Source organism: Stegodyphus dumicola, chromosome 3 (genome assembly GCF_044657685.1).
Source record: "Stegodyphus dumicola isolate Sdum_Otavi_A_Nest chromosome 3, ASM4465768v1".
NCBI lineage: Eukaryota > Metazoa > Arthropoda > Arachnida > Araneae > Eresidae > Stegodyphus > Stegodyphus dumicola.
The window spans coordinates 94,374,359-94,394,331 of record NC_140770.1 but is presented as its reverse complement, the minus strand read 5'-3'; the positions used below and the strand labels follow the sequence as shown (position 1 = coordinate 94,394,331).

The 19,973-nt window shown below is 32.4% G+C and overlaps 1 protein-coding gene across 2 annotated transcripts in view; it reads right to left on the bottom strand.

Annotated features, from left to right (window-relative positions):
* Pif1 (Pif1 DNA helicase) overlaps window positions 1–19,973 on the bottom strand; it is a 52,640-nt gene that overhangs the window by 27,696 nt on the left and 4,971 nt on the right. For both annotated transcript variants that reach the window (XM_085813089.1, XM_085813088.1), the window contains exons 2-5: window positions 14,014–14,251; window positions 7,875–8,143; window positions 2,525–2,631; window positions 1,880–2,019 (exon numbers count right to left, since the gene is read on the bottom strand). In XM_085813089.1, coding sequence (XP_085669215.1) covers window positions 1,880–2,019; window positions 2,525–2,631; window positions 7,875–8,143; window positions 14,014–14,251 — 754 coding nt within the window. The remainder of the gene's footprint in view (window positions 1–1,879; window positions 2,020–2,524; window positions 2,632–7,874; window positions 8,144–14,013; window positions 14,252–19,973) is intronic.

The following is a 19,973-nucleotide window of genomic DNA, read 5'->3' as shown; positions in this document are numbered from 1 at the left end:
ATCAGCAAGAGTTCTAGTTTAAATTTCCAAGTATAGTAATCTTGGTCATTCAGCTTTTTGACGCAGATGCAGTTTAAATCCATAGCCACCATTATGTAATTGTTAAAGACGAAAAAAGAAAACGGAAGTAATCACTGTTCATAAATTTTAATCCAAAATGCCGATTCAAAATATTACTATATGCTTTTATGAAAGACTTTTCCTAATTTGCTGGGCGCATAACATGTTATATACAGTCAAAAGTCGTTAATCCGGACTCGTCGGGACTTCGGCAATTCCAGATTATCGATTTTTCCAGATTATAGATCATCAGTTTAAATCTGGTAAGATAGCATGCAGAAATTATAAAATTAAAAATATGAAACTGCAATTTATGAAATAAAGAACAATTATGATCTAAAGGGTATCAAAATTTACAAAAAAAAAAAAGGCTTAATATTTATTTGTTTACTTTATTAAACATTTCTTTCAATGTAAGTTGTTTAAATTGCTTCGTTTTATGTGATAACTTTCTCTTTAATTCTATAAACGGACATAATTTCTTGTTCAGTTACAAAGTTCCGCTGTTCAAGTCCTATAATTGCTGTGTCGGGAATACCGACTAATTTGTCAATCGAAACTTTTTCGTTTCCAATAACCTCTGTGTCACTTTCTTCACTATCGGAAGCGAATTATAATGACGAGGAATTTGATTTAAATCATATCAAAGACGGAGTACATCGAGATGAAATACTACATTTAGTAAGGAATTATAAGCCAAATAAAATAAAAACATCTGTCCTGAAGATAAGGATAGTGCTGACAGATCAACTTCCAATTCAAAAAAAAGTACCAACATGAGGGGGAAAAGAAAAGATGAAAGTGAAAATATGAAATGGAAATAATGTAAATATCATATAGGCATAATGTAATATATAAATATAATAAAAAAATGTAAATATTATATAGACAATGCATAGCTGCTTTGTATACTCCAACATCAACTGTGCACGCGTTGTGGTTTTGTTCCTGGGCGAGCCCATTGTTATAGATGGAGGATGGTCATAATGTAATGGCTCTTAGGTGTATATATATATATCGTGAAAAAATGCAAAGCAAAAAGCAGTTAAAAATCTAATCCATTTGCATGCTGAAAACAGCAACAAGTGGTGATAATAATGCAAAATAAATTTTAAAAATAAATCCCATATTCTGTTCAGAATAAACATATGCAAAAACCAAATGCTAGAAGCACAGGAGCAAACTTCAAGAAAGAGGAGGCAAACATATCAAAACAAAAAATGAAATAAGAAATTAACATGTGTCACTGCATTTTCATAAGTGGTTGGTGCAATGAAAGAAGCAAATAACTTTATCTGTTTCTGAACCAATAAAAACTCAGTTTAAAACTTAAAATTTTTCTGAGATTATTTTAGGTTTTAAAAACTTTAATTTGAATCTTTATTGGTTCAGAAACAGGCAGATTTATTTACTTTTTTCACTGCACCAACCCCTAGTAATGATGCAGTGAAAGATGTAAATTTCTTATCTCATCATTGGTTTTGGCATGTTTTGCCACCTTTTTCTTGCAGTTTGCTTCTCCTATTTGGTTTTCGCATATGTTTATTATGAATAGAACATGGGATGAATATGAAATACATTATTTTTTAATTTATTTTGCACACACATATAATAAATTACTGAAAATAAATCGCACTCTGAGCTTAATTTTATGGACCTTAAAGCTTAAAAAAATTTTTCTGCTCTTCTTTTAAAAATTTTTAAACAAAACAAAGAAAAAAAAGGGGGGGCAAATGGAATGATATTTATTTCACTCTTTAAGAATATACCCTTCAGATTTTATAACATAATACAAAATTTAGCAACCTAAATATATTACCTGGTAATTTCTCAAGATGAGATGAGTTCAAAATATCCACATCTTCTTTATGTGTACTTAGTTTTGTGGCCAGTATACCATCTTTATCCACTCTACGCTTAGATGTAGACTTTAACTTTTCAATAAGTTCTTTACTACATCTGTATAAGTTTCAGTATATGTAAAAAACTGTAACAATCTCAAAAATTATTCACAATCATATACTGTATTCTTCTAAAATTAAAGTTTTAATGTTACACCATATAAAATACCCACATTTCTTTATAACAAAAGCAAAATCATCAACTGATTTGTAAACAAATTCTTGCAATATTCATAAACTAAGGATGTTCAATATAAAGTTAGAATTTATCTTTCTTTCTTCTTTTTCTTTTCTTTGTTTTGTTATCTTATCCAGCATTCTCACATCCACAGTACAGAATGTACTAATCTGATTGGTAATTTACCAAATATTTAAGAATTAAACTATATTTTTAATGATTTTGCAGGTATTTTAAAACTTTTTGATATTCTATTAAAATACCTTTCCATGTTGATTCAGAATAATTCTTCTCACTGAAGTCCTTTTGGGTGTTTATTGGGAGTAATCTAAACAATAAAGTTTGCATAATTTACTTTAGAAAATTACAGGAGATTTATTTTTACCTTCCTTTCCTAACATCCTGCAGAATATCAATGAAATCTTTATCATCTTGTCTTTTAACCTGATGTAGCTCAATATTCACATCAATAGAACTTCTCCAAGCAGAACTCTGAGAAAGAAATGGGAAATTGTTATAAACGTATTTCATCCGAATGTTAAAGCTTAAGTTTTCCACTAATGAGTTTGTGAGTCTATAATATAATACTCACACATACACAATATATATACACACAGTGAAATATGTTTAACATGAAAATGCTCAAGACGAAATATCGGTTAATATGAAATAATAAATGGTCTCGACAAACTACTACATATTTTCATGCATTTTTTTTTCTTTTAACACAAAATGAAAATCCCTTAACATAAAAAGATTTCCCTTCTGGGAATGAATAAAATATGGAAAACACCAGCTATACAGGCGAAATTTAACTCTTTCACAACCAATCCGCCCCACACGGCCCGACATTGAGACAACCAGAACTGCCTGAAAATGGCTAAGATTGCAATCTTGTTTTCTTTCCTTCCCCTAAGGTATGCAGTAGCAGGCACAGTTTCCTCAAATTCATTGTATCAGTTTACTGCAGACACCTTGTCCTAAGAGGTTTCTTATCTTTTGGTTGCTTGTGACAATTCGTTGTTGATTCTTTTTAGGTACAGTGTGCTTTTAAACTTTAAACAGCAATAAAAGTGCAGTTTAAAACTTTAAGGATTATATTTATTTTTAATCAATTTATTCCTTCCTATAAAAATAACAGAAGTAAAAATCTCAGTCGTGATCATAACAAAGCCAGAAAAGCTTGTTGGTCTGACCTTCAGAATAGGTTTATAAAGAATGGGGTCAAAGGCTAATGGAATCTTTGTTAGAAAGTACATAGGATGTCATTCGAAATCTTCACACCTATTTTCCGCTTTAATGGAAGGGGAGGGGAGGAATTTTCTGTGGAGATTGAAAAGTATTTTGGCGATTCGGTATTTTCAGGATACAGGTTAGCGAAGGGTCTAGATTTCAAATAGCTAAGACGGCTGTGAAATGAAAGAGAGGTGGTTTCACATGTTTTGCAGAAAGGAGGCTAACTTGGCTTTGCAATACCCTCGGAATAGCCTGTGACATAAGCCAGTTTTTTTTATTTAAGCTACTTTAACCCTCCACCCCCACAAACACCACACAAAAACATCTCTCATCAGTTGGCTTTGGAATTGTGATGAGTACATCGAAGTGTGTGTAAAAATCAGCGAGTTTGGTTCGCACCAAAAGAAATGGAGAAGGAGGATACTGAAACTGAGTCGACATTTAATGAAATGTTTAAGATAGTTTCTGTATTATTGGACTGTCCTACTGTATCATTGGAAGAATTCGCCACAGTAAATGATGATAATGTGTGTACAGCCCCGATTATGGCAGATAAAAACATTTTGGACTTTGTTTAAAGCTCAAAAGATATCATTGATGCAGATTCCGATACGAAAATGAAATGAATACTGCAGCTCCTGTTCCCACGTCCTCCGAAATGAGGAACATCATGAAAAGTATGCGAAGTTATTTAAAAGCACATTCTAGTGGTGAAATGAATAACAAAATGGACGACATCGAACAATTTGATGCTAAAAAAAAACAGTGCAAAGAAAAATATCAGATTATTTTCCAAAAACTCGATAAATGTTTTGTTTTTCAGAAAACTTTAAAATTTTGTATTAAATTAAGTTCTTGTGGATATTTTCGTTTCATTGATTTCTTTTAAATACATATATACACAGCTATGTAAATAAAATGTACTCTAATAAACTTAATTTTGTTTAATATATGTTTTTTTTTTTTTTTTTTTTTCCTTTTACAATATTCTTTAACACGAAAATATTTCAGTCCCCTCAGTTTCGTGTTAAACAATTTTCGCTGTATATATATATATGTATATATACAGTGTCTACAAAAGTCCTAAACCATCCTTTATTTTTGTAACTGTTGGTCACAGACATATACAGGGTGGTCATTAAAAAATTCCCCAATATTTGAACCTCTTGCGGCCTATCTGCTCAACCAATCGAAATGAATATTTGAAGGTATGTGTTTGAGATTGTGATGATTTAAAGCAATACTCTCATACTGATGGTTACAGAGAAAAAATTTTGAAACTTCGCCGTTCAAATCGATCTGGGAATTTAAAAACCATAAATGGTGTTGGAATTATACACTTACGATGAAAACTGCACTTGTAAAGCATTTGTAAAAAGAAGAGCATTGTAAAGGACCAATGACAATACAAGTTTTCAACATGTACAACGTTTCAAGGTAAAGTCATTTCCCATAACTGCAGTTTCGTGGCTACCGCAATCCTCCGACCTCACTGTGATGTATTTCTAGTTCTGTGGTGCTCAAATCTAACGCATACACATCAAATCCATGAGATTTGTCAGAACTGAAAGATGCCATAGAACATGAAGTTATACACATTCTTCCTGTGATGTTAAATTCGTTATTATTGTCAACAATCTCCTGCATGCAAAGCATTATTGCCTAGTGTTTCTGAAGGTGGGCATGCTGAAAATTTGTAATTCCAATAGAAGTTTTTATCCTTGCCTCTCTTGTATTGTTATTTGTTCTTTACAATACTCTTCTTTGCAAAGGATTTACACCTGCAATTTTTGTTAATGCGTATCATATCAATGCCATTTATGGTTTTTTAGTGAGCTGATCAACTAGCACAGGAAAAAAGTGAGTGTTACCACTCGAAAATTTCAAATTCTTTTCCCTGTAACCATAACTTTGAGACTTGTATTACTTTAAATCACCCTAATCTCAAGCACATACCTTCAAATAATTATAGCTGAAATTTCATTTTAAATGCTTCAGCAGATAGGCTGTTAGCTTTTTTTATGACCACCCTGTGCTATCATTACAAAAATGTTTTAAATGATGCAAAGATTTGTGTTTTGGCATTTTTAAATATATTTTGTGAAGGTTATGAAAGTGAATAAGCAAACTACAAACAGAATGTTGGATATAAGTGATACACAGCAAAAGAAGATAGTATGATTGCTCAAATGATTTTAGATGATAAATGATTAACCATATTTTGAAATCCTAACTTCTGATGAAAATGCACATAGCCAAGAATAATAATTCATATTTGTGTATTTTTATATTTCTTACCTTATACACATTATTACAGAAAAATTTCAGTCTGGAGGGGGGCTGTTTAATTACAGCATGATGTCAACATGACGAACAAAGTCTATGTGCCGAAACCAAGGGTTATAAATTTATTTGTTCCTTGATATTTTGGCATGATTTGCTTAACAGAATTAATCCTTCAAAAAACTGCAAGAAAAGGGTTTGAGTGTTACACTAGACTTAAAGGCAATAATTAACTTGAAAATATTCATTGAAGAATATAGAAGTGACATCAATTACAAAAGCATTCTTGAGAAAGCCAAAGAACTTAGTGAAGAAGCGGATGGTGAGCCACAGTTTAAAACTGTTGAAGAAGTCCAACGAAGGAAAAAGAAATGTCACTTCGAACATGCTGACGAATCCCCTCAGTCTCCAGAAGAGAAGTTTAGGATAAATGTCTTTTTTAGAATTTTGGATATTGCTTGGATATCATTAAATGAAAGATTTCTTGCAATGAAAAACCACTGATAATTTTAGTTTCCTGGGAAATTTATCAGAAATCAATAATGCGAATTTGAAAATAAAATGCAGTAAATTAGAAAAATTGTTACAGTGGGATGACAATAAAGATATTAATGCATATAAGACCTTTATGAGGAAACGAGTAGCTTCGAATGACATTTTTACAGTCAATACTCTGAACTCAATGGTGTCAAAGAATTTACGCTTCCCGAACTTGAAGATCATATTGAGAATACTACTTAGCATTTCTGTTAGTGTTTCTAGTAGCAAAAGGCCATTCTTCAAATTAAAATTGATGAAAACATATTTACGGTCAAGTATATCAAAGGAAAGACTCATAAATCTAGCTCTAATTGCCACTGTAAATAAAATCTGTTAAGAGATAAATGTAAAAGAAATTATAGAAAAATTTGTAAATATGAAATGCAGAAAAATGAATTATTTTCGAAAAACTATTAAAAAAATCAACAAATGCTTTCTTCAAAACTTTCTTTTCCTATAAAAAAATTTTGAAAAGGGGGGCATGACGTCAACTATTTTGCAAGCGGCACCGGCGCTGTGTATGTATATATAGTTCACATAACTGAGTAATTAAAATACTGTTATTTAACAATGTTTCAAAAGGCTTAAATATTTACTTGGATAATACAGAAATGATTGACACAACGGCTCTCACAATGAAAGTATTACACAAAGTGAAGGGAAAACAAGTGAAATAGACACAAGAGAGCGTGAGCTACTCTGAATGCATGGATGGAGCTGGCCGCAAGCGAACGGTATAAGTCAGCGTCCGTCCCTTTCGCCGTCATCATTGACAGCGTGGACAGCAATGATGGAAGGTGATTATCATGATCAGCATTGGACAGCATGGTTTCTATGGAAGGAAGGGATACAGGGTAGTGAGATCCATCGTCGCATGGTGTCGGTGTACAGGAACAAAACACCCTCAAAGTGCACCATATCCCATTGTTTGGCCGAGTTCAGCAGTGGTGTAGAGAAATGCAGCCAAAGGTGTCAGCGCGAGACAAACATCGACATCACATACAGCAGCAAATGCTGCAGCCATGTCAGATTTGATCATGGCGAACAGGCACATAACATTCAACAAGATGCAGCAGAAGACAGGGCTTGTGCAAGGAACATTGCAGGCAATTGTGCATGGTGATTTGGAGATAACAAATGTGTGTGCAAATGCAAAGTGGGTGGAACTTGAACCAAGACCTCAGACTACGCCTTGCTTGACAACATGAAAGATGCAGTCAGGAGCCAACATGTTGAATCTTCTGCCGAATTGCATGCAATTATCCATAGGTGGTGCACCAATACCCCCACAGTTTGGTTTACCAAAGCCCTTCAGGACCTCCCAGCCAGATGGTAGAAGTGTATTGACATGGGTGGAGATTATTTCTAACTGATGTACTATCAGTTTTTTGTTAATAAATTATATTTCACTCTGTGGCAGCATTTGTGTCATTCATTTCTGTACAACCTAAATATATCAGTATGACATACATCACTATAAGATCTTATTATATGCACAGTCACCAGTTTTGTAGTGCTCATAGAATACATATTGGAAAAATATAGCAAGCTTTTATTGTACTTTGCTTATTCCTTAAAATTAAAAATTTTTCTTATCATTATATGCCATATATCATATCAAAAGTTATCATATTACCTTTGTAATTAAACTAGCAACTTTATTATTACTACCTTACCTGGAAGCAAAATACTCTGTTCTGCCCCTTCCTGCATACTGGTGGCAACTGCAAAAAGTCTCCACTAAGTATAAGTTGAATTCCACCAAATGGCTTATCATTATTCCTTACTGAACGGGCAATTTTATCAATTTTCTGAAAGAATTCACCATCAACCATTGAAATTTCATCAACAATCAAATGCTCACACTGCTTCCAAGAGCCTGACTTTCCTTTCTTTAAAGCTTGTTGTATACATTGTTCAACAGGAGCTGAACCTGAGCCAATTCCTAAAATAGAAAACCTATTCTTGGAAACAATTCATGTGCACAGAAAAAATACAAAACTATAAAATATGCTTAAACTAAAATATTCATGGAGCATTTTCCATATTCCTGGTCAAAATAATCTGCTGTACATAATATAAGAGTCATTCAACACTCAAATTGTCAAGCTCTAAAGATTAATAATTTAATAAAAAAAAAACATTTTTTTTTTCGGAGGGAGGTATTTATTTTGCATTTACATATATTTAAAAATTAAAATATACCATTTTAAATGCTTTTTTAAATACTTTAAATGACTCATTTTAATTTTGTTCTAATATGATACATTTTTCAAATTCATAATTTTCATCATCAGAATCTAATGACTATCATAGTAATGGTCTATATTCATTACAGTTTTTCCTCATCATGCTAGCCGGCTGGATGAGTAAACTGCATTTGAAATATCAAATTTAAAAAAAAAAAAGGTGATGTGGATACCACATGACTTTCTTAAACAGCCTATTAAATTATACCCAATTTTTGCTGCATGTCATTTAAGCTTATTTCCTCAAATTATTCCAACTTAACAAAACTGATTCCTCAAAGCAAGTTAAAAATGAAATCAGAAATGGCAAATTTTGAAATTAAATATCCCAGTCAATTTTTGTCATACAGGAGTCAAATTTCTTGTATTTCTATTTTTCATAAAGGGTATAAAACTTTCCCAAACATAAGTATAAGAACATGAGACCGCATTAAAAGTTAGACTTCATTATTTGTCCAAAATTAATTTTTTGAAAAGATTAACATCACCAAAACATGAATATTTTCGTCATTTAAAACACACTGCTGCATTTCATTTAAACTTGTTTACTTGAAGTATTCCAACTTAATTAACCAGTCCCTCAAGGCAAGTTGAAAATGACATTAAAAATTGCAGCAAACTTAGAAATTAAATATTCTGGTCAATTTCATCATTTAAAACACTTCTGTAATTGGAAGTATATGACTATGGCCAACGGTTACGAAAATAAAGGCAGGGTTCGGACTTTTAAGCCAGATAAGGGGCTAGATGCTTGGTATTGCCAATTGCAATAAAAAAAGCGAGGTACATAACTAGATGTTATAGCAATTCCATATAAGGTTTCTATGATTAATGAGAAGTCTTTGGTGAGTTGTGTAAGATATATATACGAGGGCTATCCAGAAAGTAGATTACGTTTTGGAATAAAAAATTAACAAAGTATAGGAAACAAATTTTATTATATACAGATGAAAGCCACACTCAAATACTACTTTTCTACATAGTCACCATACAAATTAAGGCATTTATCGTAGCGATGTACGAGCTTGGAAATTCCTTCGTCGAAAAATTCGGCCGCCTGCGCCTTCAACCACTTCGTTACCTCTTCTTCTTTTCGCTGATGATTTCGTGCAACAAACTTCGCGAAATTTGTGGAAAACTCAAAGAAAGTTCCGTTATTGTGAAATTTCGATTTTCACGGACTTTAGCATCGACTTTTTCGAGAAGTTCGGCGGTCACTATGCTGGGTCTCCCACTTCGATCTTCGTCGTGAACATTGGTTCGGCCATTTTGAAATCTTATGACCCACTGACGCACTCCACCTTCAGTGATAATGTTGTCCCCATACACTTCACGAAGCTGCCGATAGATTTCTATCGGTTTACAGTTTTTTGCAGTCAGAAACCTTATTACTGAGCGCACCTCGCAGGATTTTCAATTAACGCAGACATTTCAAACCGTCACAGTATCTGAACGGAGCACAGCACGAACCTCTCACTAGCACGGCTAGATGCAGACTGAGCTGCGCAACGCTCTGACCCCAAGATGGCCGCGCTAGCCCCGCCCCTAGCGGACACAGACGGAAACGTAATCTACTTCCTGGATGGCCCTCGTATATGCATACAGATGTCACAAAACGGTCCTCTGAATTCATTTTTGAAAAAATAGTCCTTTATTCTGTCCATACATATAGACATCATACACAAAAATCATCTGAACGAGCTCAGAAATAACCAAAACAGATATTTCTGTTGAAATACAATATCAGAAATTTTCCGTGATTACAATACTTCCTTTTCACTCCATACAAGGACGTAAAATGGGCAAAATACAGCAGTACTTCCATATTCACGGCTAATGCATTTCAAAACACACTGTGGATACATGAAAGCATAGGTAATAATTAATGCTCCATAAAAACATATTTATGTAACATACATAAAGTTGATCAAACTTAATTAATAGATTTAATACATTAAGATGTCATCAACAATAAAAAGTATTAATAACATATACTTTAAACTATCTTACCTACACAGTATACAGTACAGCCCTGGACCTTAGATTTTTTTTTTTTTTTTTTTGAAAAGAAAACATAGAAAATTAGCCGTGCCCTGTAACCAAAACCTAAATCTTTATCTTGCAAAACAAAGTTTTAATTCATAGCTAAATACCAAGTCACTCAACCCTTCATCTGAACATTTAAATCATTTATCAACAGCACAGCAACTTATTTATATTATGCCCTTGAACCAATGCAGCAGAAAGTCGCATTCAGCAACAGTGGCAAATGCTCCAATAAGCAACAATTAAGACCAAACCTCTATTTTTTAATGATCAAGACTTTCATCCTTTAGGCAGATGGCATTTGTGTACTTTGCCATATACAAATAACCTAACCTTTAACTTACTTTTTAAGTTATGCCATATACCACCAAATTTGCATAACTTTATCATCTGAATGAAAATTGTAACATGAGCCAAAAACGATAGGGTAGAGTTTAATTCAAAATATAATTGTTATTAAAATGTGAGAATAACTGTCATAACTTCATATGCTATACTGTTAAATAAAGTAACATTTATTGTTTACTGTGTAAATTTCATATTATTTTATTTAGAATTTAACCTAAGCTTTAAAAGACAAATCAGGAATAAAAACTTGCAATTCCTTTGCTATGGGGTATAATGAACATAAAACAGAGATTTGCATGGAAAGACAGAAAGAAAAATTATTCTTTCTGTAACAAAGCAATCAGCTTTATAGTGAAAATTATGTATACACAATAAGCAATAAAATTTTCCTTCGGGAAAAGGTACTGTGGTATTCACAGATTTATCTATTCTTCTTGCTACTGGAATAATTGCTGAAATTGATCATGATGATTATAGGTATATAATGATAGTTCAGTACCTATAATACGGTTAGGTAATATTTTGGGCATTGTGTAGAGGGTGTGTTAGAGGAACTGGGATAAGGATTACCTGTAGGAGGTAGAGAAGGCTAAGTAAATGAAAAAGATGATGGCAGGATGATATCAGATATGAATGGTAATGACAGCTGAAAATCTTTGATGGTAAACTCTTGTTTTTTTTTTTTTTTTTTTTTTTTTTTTTTCCTTTTAATTTTATGGAAAAATTCCAATGGATTACAATCCATTGTTTTTTCATTATAATTTTTGTCATTTGAAATATTCCTCCAAGTTTTTTAGTGCTCCTATTGCTGGCTGTACTTCAGTTTTGTTTTCTCTATTGTCATTTTCCTCTAGTGATGAATTTATTATGTCCTGCAGCACTTCATTCGACAACTCTTTCTGATGATATGCTTCAATATGAATTCATTTTATCATATTGACAAATTCCACATTACCAACTCTCTTGCTGTTTCAATGGTTATGTTCACTTCTTCATCAATGATAAGTATGCATTTGAAATCATAATCATATTTCACAAATTCTTCCAGAATGCATCGACTGCTTCTGGCTTTAATTTGTCTACTGCTGTCTTGGTTAAGGTTATTGCATCAGCAATAATGAAAAGTTTCCATCCATCCATTATCCGAAGATTATGATCACAATCAATAGTTATGTATATCATGTCAAAAATCTGATAATTTAGAATGTCTTGATGCATTCAATAACACCCTAGTCAAATGGCTGAAGCAAAGAGGTTGTATTTAGCAAATATACTACTTGAATATTCCCATCCTCCATACTGACACACTAAGAATATTTAGATGTACTGTTTAGTAAAAGTAAAACTTTTAAAAGTAGTCCTTTCTTTTTCAAATATTTTTTTCACTCAGGGATAATTCATTACAGCATCTTTTCAGTGAACAACATTGTGATAGACCATGCACTGCAATTATGCTGCCAGAGACAGGAATTTTTTTTAACACTGATTCTTGAGAACATAAAGATTCTTCATATAATACGATGTTATGCTTGATCACATATGCAGTGGTATTAAAATATAGACCAGCATCAGTGGCGTAGCGAGAGGGGGGAAAGGGGGTGTATGATGCCCCAGGTGCAGCTTGCAGAGGGGCGCCAAATCAAAACACGATTATTGCCAAACAAAATTCAAACAGGATTTTCCGGAAAATTTCAGTTTTTATTTTGATCGATTTCTGGAAAAATATATTTTAAATTAATAATTATTGTAATACAATTAATTACTTCTTAATTAATTTGTCTGATAAAATGTGTAATAAAATGTTTGCAGTACAACCAAATATCACCGCCTACAAAACGTTCTTTCTGACCACTGTGACGTTCAGACATATGCACCCCTTGGACTGCCAGCTGCTGCCTACAATAAAATATTCTTTTGTAGCGGACCTACAAAAGAAAAGTGACGTTGTAAAACCATCTTTTGACTTAATCGCGTTAGACGATTACAGTAATTCTTTGGGAAATGTGTACAAGTTAAGAATTTCCTTTTCGGTTCGGCATGAACAAGAAATTGTAGATAAGCTAATGTTTCATACCAACCAGACTCGGAAGGTTTGCAAATGTCTAAAACTTTCGTAGGAGAATAGCCCAAGACACCGAGTAGAGTTGATTATATCTACCAAGGAAAGTGGAAGAATCCCCAGTTCATCATTTATCCATACTAGTACCTGATACTGAAGGGTCAAAGGGGATTAAATGTAGCTACTTCATGAATGATGTAAATTTGACTAAAATAAGTAGTTTTTTCTCATGTTAATGGCAAATTAAATGTACATGTTTATTTTGAGGTCAAATGCAGCCGTTCTCATCCAGGTGTTGGGTTACCATTGAGAGATTATCAGAAACGGAAAATTAAAAATATGCAAGGTTTCCCTTTTCAGCCTGGCTAGATATATAATTAATATTAAACTTAGGAATGTATGTTGTACATTCCATTTTTCAGAAAATTATACGTTCTTTATTTGTATGTGTATAATTAAATTTAGTTCTCAGTATTAAGTTGATTATATGTTTTTTACTGGCCTCAATATAGTTCTTGTTATGTTTATCCTTGGTACTTAGCCCATCGTTGTGAAAAAAAAAAGTATTAGTGCTAATAATTATTAGTTAGTTTTATTATTAAGACTTGCTGTGGTAAGCTACGAGGAATTGGAGTTCTGAAAACCCTCCACCTCCGGAGAAGGGAGGAGTTGTGACGTTTAGACATATGCACACCTCGGACTTCCAGGTGCTTAATGAGAGATATCTAGTTCTCAGCGACAAAATGGACAGCAGTCCTTTGGAAAAAAGGTGCAGGGGAAACCCCCCTAGTGTGGTTTCCGGACATAAGGGCCTATGTAAATTTAGTTAATAAATGCAGTAAGCAGATCTTAAAAGCACAGATGGTTAAATGCTAATAAAAATCTTTTAAAATGAAAAATAAAATTAAGAAGTTTTTAGAGACCCTAGAAATAACTGAATATAAAATTCACATGTTAACCAATAACCATTATTATCAACATATTGAGTTAATGTATTAAAGTAAAAAATATTTTGTGGACAAACAAGAATAATGACTCATATATTAAACATACAGCATTATATATCAATAACTAGTATAATATAAAATCCAAAATTAAAACAGCAAAAATTACCAGCAAATGCATGCAATGTAATTCCTCCTATTTGACAAGCAGCCACACCAGTACTAGCTGTAGCGAAAGTACTTTCAGGGGGCAAAGCACCTAAAATTCTTTTTAAAAGAAAAGATTTGCCAGTGCCAGCACTACCAGTGAAAAAAATATTTCTTCCACTCATAACAGCACTCATCACACTTCTTTGTTCAGCTGTCAATAATCGGGGAAGCATAGGTCTGGGAACACTCATAATTTTCTGCAGACAGAAAAGTAGATAATTTTTATTATAAGCTACATTATAATCATTCATACATATTCACAGTGGGGAAAAAAAAAAAAAAAAAAAAAAACTTGAAAACACATAAGTCATAAAAATTCAGAAAAATGCAGAAAAGCTACACCAAACAATATACAGTTCATAATGCTAATTGGCTATGGCTTAGATCCTATCTTGCAGGTGTGAATGGAACCTCCGCATTTCATGCCTTATGACTGTGCCACTATGACATTTATACCACAGTCTGAATGAAGCCTAAGATTACATCTAATCATGTAAATAAGAGGGTACATTCTGGTTATATGCACCCCCACTGAAAAGTAGCAAACTCAATGGTGACTTTGGAAAGTAATGTTTGTTTGGGTATCTTTACATCTACTGCCACCTATTTCTTTAAATTCTTCTTTTTCTATGCAAAACATTCACACTTCTCAGTTTTTTGTGCTGTTGATCTTCCCATCTACACAGCAATATATTTTTGCTTAAAATCATCGTTTTCGAAAAAAAATTGTTTTTGCCAATTTTGGAAAAAAGTCTATTTTTGCTTAAAACCTTAGACAATTGCACAAATCCAGCCTTATATACAACCTTAGCACCAAAATCCTAAAATGAGAAGGAAATAGTCACATAATGACTTTAGGCAAGCCACTTTACGTATTCAGAAAGCTAATTCCGAGATTTTACCAAAGATTAGGAAACTATAGCATTTGGTCCACCACTGTACCGAAATATTGAAACTCCAATAGCAGGGATTGTAATCTGCTGTCACATTGGCAGAAATGTCCAAAGCAGAAAGCTATGCGAGGTGATGCTACGTGCATACCTCAGTTGCCATGTAATACTTTTTGGCACATCATGGGATGTCACATAAGAAATTGTTGGCAAGCATAAAGTCAATACTTTTTTTTTTTTTTTTTTTGTTTTTCTTTGGTGGATATGAGGGTGCAGATAATTAGAAAGCATTGATAAAAGTGCCAACTCTTTCTCCAATAAATTGTTTTTAACTCTAGAGAAATACAAATTCATAAAAGTAAAATTAAAAGGTCAGATGATTTAGTTTTGATTTCTCCTTTATTCTTTTTAATTTCATTATGCTGCAAATAAAAAAACGTTTAATTTCTATAAAAGTTAATACAGTACAAAGTCCGAAATCCGGACTCATCGGGACTTTGGCGGTTCAATTGTAAAACTAAAAATATGAAATCGTGATTTATGAAATAATGAAGTATTTATGATCTAAAAAATATTTTAAAAATATTTCTCATTTTCAGTAACTTCTCTGTCACTTTCTTCACTATCGCTAGTGGTATTTTCTGGATCTAGAAGCATACTACAGATTTCAACATTCATTAATTGATTGATGATTGAGAAGCATTGTCATCGCAATGAAAAACTTCTTTTATATCATCTTCATTTATTAGCCCTTCTTCATATTTTTTTACAAAATCTGTTAATTGGAAAATTTTACCTTTGTTTTGAGATATCCAAAAATTTTACCTTGCTTCTATCGCGCACTTAGACAATTAAGTCTGAATTGTATTAGTCTGAATTTTTTAGTTATTTTTATATTTATGTCTGTTTCTTGCACATTCTTAAGTTTCTGCTTATCAGATTTCTAAATAAATAAATTTCCACATATAATTAAACCTTATTGAGGGCCAGCACTAGATATCTTACTGCCTGATGCAGTCGCTGTGGGTCCTAAATTCTGCGACTTGGTGCGGCCATACGAGTCCTGGCACTGGTTCTGGGTTTATGTGAATAACAAATCAGTTATTCTTAATTCAAATAGCCCTAAATGTAATCTTTGGGTATCATCTATGAGTATCATCAACAAAATCTATTTGTAGCATATGGAAAGAAATTTTTGACAAATTTTTCCTCATCAATATGTTTTAGTGCATTTAACTTAAATCTGCAATCATTGCCAAGTGTAATGTCAACATAAAAGGTTAAAAATAAATACTTCTTTATTATTCAATTACTGACATAAAAATTTGTTTAGGCATCGCTACATCAGTCATTACTCAAGTTGTCATGTTTTGATAAGCATGCGGTGATGAAAGGGAAGTATAATAAATAATGCATGATAATAAGTACAATTAAATTCAGTTAGAAGAAAAACATGATGTTAAGCATATGCAAGTAAAAATTAGCTGCTTAAATACCATATTTAATACAATTAAATTTGGGTTGTTAGAAAAGTATGATGTTATGCATATGTAAGTAAAGATTAGCATAAAATGTAAATTAAATATTAGTATTATTATTGAAATGAATTTCTAATTGGTTATATTATTATAAAAAAGTTTATATTGCAAACTTATATCATAGATTGTACTGCATAGTTGCAGATTTGAAACCTGCATTTCACATCAGAATGCATCCTAGATTCTGTAACCTTGATTTTGCAAAAAATTACCAATACAGTCAAAAGTCATTAATTTGGACACCCATAATCCAGACCTCAAAGCTACAAACTTTCTGCGCATGCGTCGGGTTGAGCTTTACAGCCTTTACGGCTGCGAATATGCGTGTGCGCATGCACGTTTAATGTTTAACGGATAGTATAAGCTAAGCTAAAATTATCTAATTCAGTTAATGTTGCAGATTGCGTTGTTCCTTAATCTTCGAATTCGATCCGGCTTATTATTTTTTTCAGACTGTTAGAGCAATTTTATAAAAGTAATCTTGAACTTTCGATTATGTCAAATAGAATTTCCGATATATATTTACGGATATGTAAAGGATCTACAAAGCGAAAGTATGTTTCGAAGTCCTTTAAACAAAAAATGGAATTGCTGCAAAAAATGGATAAAGGCATATCCTTTGTTTATCTAACCATTCCGAAATCTGTTTATCAATTTTATGCTGCTCTGCGGCAGGGGAGGGGGGGAACGCTGCAGCGCACAATGAATTGGATGTTGATCTGTCAGCACTATCCTTATCTTCAGGGCAGATGTTTTTATTTTATTTGGCTTATAATTCCTTACTAAATGTGGTATTTCATCTCGATGCACTCCGTCTTTGATATGATTTAAATCAAATTCCTCGCCAAATTGTAATTTGCTTCCGATAGCGAAGAAAGTGACACAGAGTTTATTGAAAACAAAAAAATTTCGATTGACAAATTAGTCGGTATTCTCGACACAGCAATTATAGGACTTGAACAGTGGAACTTTGTAACTGAAGAAGAAATTATGTCTGTTTATAGAATTAAAGAGAAAGTATTATCACATAAAAAATGAAGCAACTTAAACAACTTACATTGAAAGAAATGTTTAATAAAGTAAACAAATAAATATTAAGCTTTTTTTTTTTTTTTTGGTAAATGTTGATACTCTTTAGATCATAATTGTTCTTTATTTCATAAATTACGGTTTCATATTTTTAATTTTATAATTTCTGCATGCTATCTTACCAGATTTAAACTGATGATCTATAATCCGGAATCGGCTAAGTCCCGACGAGCCCGGATTAACGACTTTTGACTGTACTTACTTAATTTCGTGAGCCCCTTAGTAAAATTGCCGAAGTTTCAGAATACGCTAAACTCTGGTAAACCCACACACAGCAGTTTTTTAGGCAATTATACACATGACAATTCTTCAGTTTTAACAAACATTGCTGCATTTTTCGCAGGTGGTTTTTTTTTTTTTTTTTGGTACAACTCTAATATATGCCCTAATTTCACCAAATATGGCGATATGTGTTCTGTGCTGGTTTTTGGCGCAATTGCGTGTTCTATGGCAACCCTGTTGACGTCGAAAAGTCTTTCGCTGGAGCTCGTTGGTTTGCCTCTGTGTCTGAGAAGATGGGAGGGAAAGATAAAATGGTAGTACTTGAATTGAAGTTCGGCAAAAGGAAATATGATTGTGGCTATCCTGTTGAGGGGTAGTGGGTATTTGGAAGTGTAGAAAGAGGGTCTGGGAGATTATTTTTAATGGCAGTGCATGATAGAAGTAGGGATTTGTGATTTTATTTATTTGTGAACCATAGTATAAATTTTCTGGATAGTGTGTCTGGCTGTCATGTAAATACGATAGTGATTACATGGCGGCATGTTAAAGGCGGTATGAAATTTATATTTCTGCTATTCGAAAACACATTAATTCATGGTAAGTGCATTTTATTTTATCCTTGTTCTTATTTTGTAGAATGTTATGTTCATTGGTTCTTTAGTATGAATTTCTGTCGTTATTGTTGTTTTTTTTAAATTGTTTGAAATTTATTTTAGTTTATTTTGTTGTTAAGTGTCTAGACTGTACAATTCGTAGATGTTTTTTAAAGTAAAAACAGAACGCTGTGTACATGGTATTATTTGAAATTTTTTGTTGTTATGTTATTTTATTAAAGCGAGGAGTGCGTAGATCGTAGATTCCTTCCTTGCTTAAATTGTGCAATTCGTAGAATTTTTTTAAAGTTTAAACAGGATGCTGTGTACATGGTATTCTTTGAAATTTATTGTTGTTATGTTAATTTATTAAAGCGAGGTGTGCGTAGTTTGTAGATTCGTTCGTTGCCTACATTGTGCAATTCGTAGATGTTTTTTTAAGTTAAAACATGTCGCTGTGTACATGGATTCTTGTTAAATATTTTTGGTTAGAAACTTTACGTTTTTGTTATCTAAATTTTTTGTTTTTTGTGGTTGATCTTTAGATTATGGTAACTTGGCGATAATTTGGCGACCAACTCTCCTACAGCAACCCTCTATTTTTTTTTTCCCGCTGCCATTTTGTCTTCACGAAGTAAAGACATGTTTCTTTTCTTTTTATCTACTGAACACTTCTTCCAACAATCTACTAGCCGAATTACACTTATGCTAGAAATTTTATCTAACAAAACTGCTTAATCATGACAAATATTCACTGCAAAATTGGGAAAAAGTGCATCATACTCCTTATGCGTTTTTCAAAATAACACATACACGTAAACCATGTACACGTCGACTTATTTTTCTTAAAAAAACATCCCAGAATTACACAAAAATGGCATTGCGCACACTCTTCACTATATCCATGTACACTCTTTTTTCTCATAAATTAGAAAAATTTCACGAAAATACATGACAATTTTCTGAATCTTTAAACCCGGTAAAAAGAACATATATGAAATTACCTGATCGCGAAAAAGTATATACCCTTTCCAAATATGAACATTTCCACATATAAAACAAATAAAATATCGAAAAACTTTTACCTCTAAATCATCTATTATATTACAAACGTCACCAACGAATTCATACCGCAAGCATTACAAATACTTAGTGTGAAATATTTAAGTTATTTCCATGCACGTTTACTTCAACTGAAACGTATACCAAATTCCTACAAACATAAAATTCACAAAATAACTATCATTTAATTAAAATATCACTAAACCATGTACACGTTGACTTATTTTTACTTTAAAAAAAAAAAAATCCCAGAATTGCACAAAAATGGCATTGCGCACACTCTTCACCATATCCATGTATACTGCTTTTTTCTCATAAATTAGAAAAATTTCACGAAAATGCATGACAATTTTCTCAATCTTTAAACCCGTTAAAAAGAACATATATGAAATTACCTAATAACGAAAAAGTATATACCCTTTCCAAATATGAACATTTCCACGTATAAAATAAATAAAATATCCAAAAACTTTTACCTCTAAATTATCTATTATATTATAAACGTCACCAACGAATTCATACCGC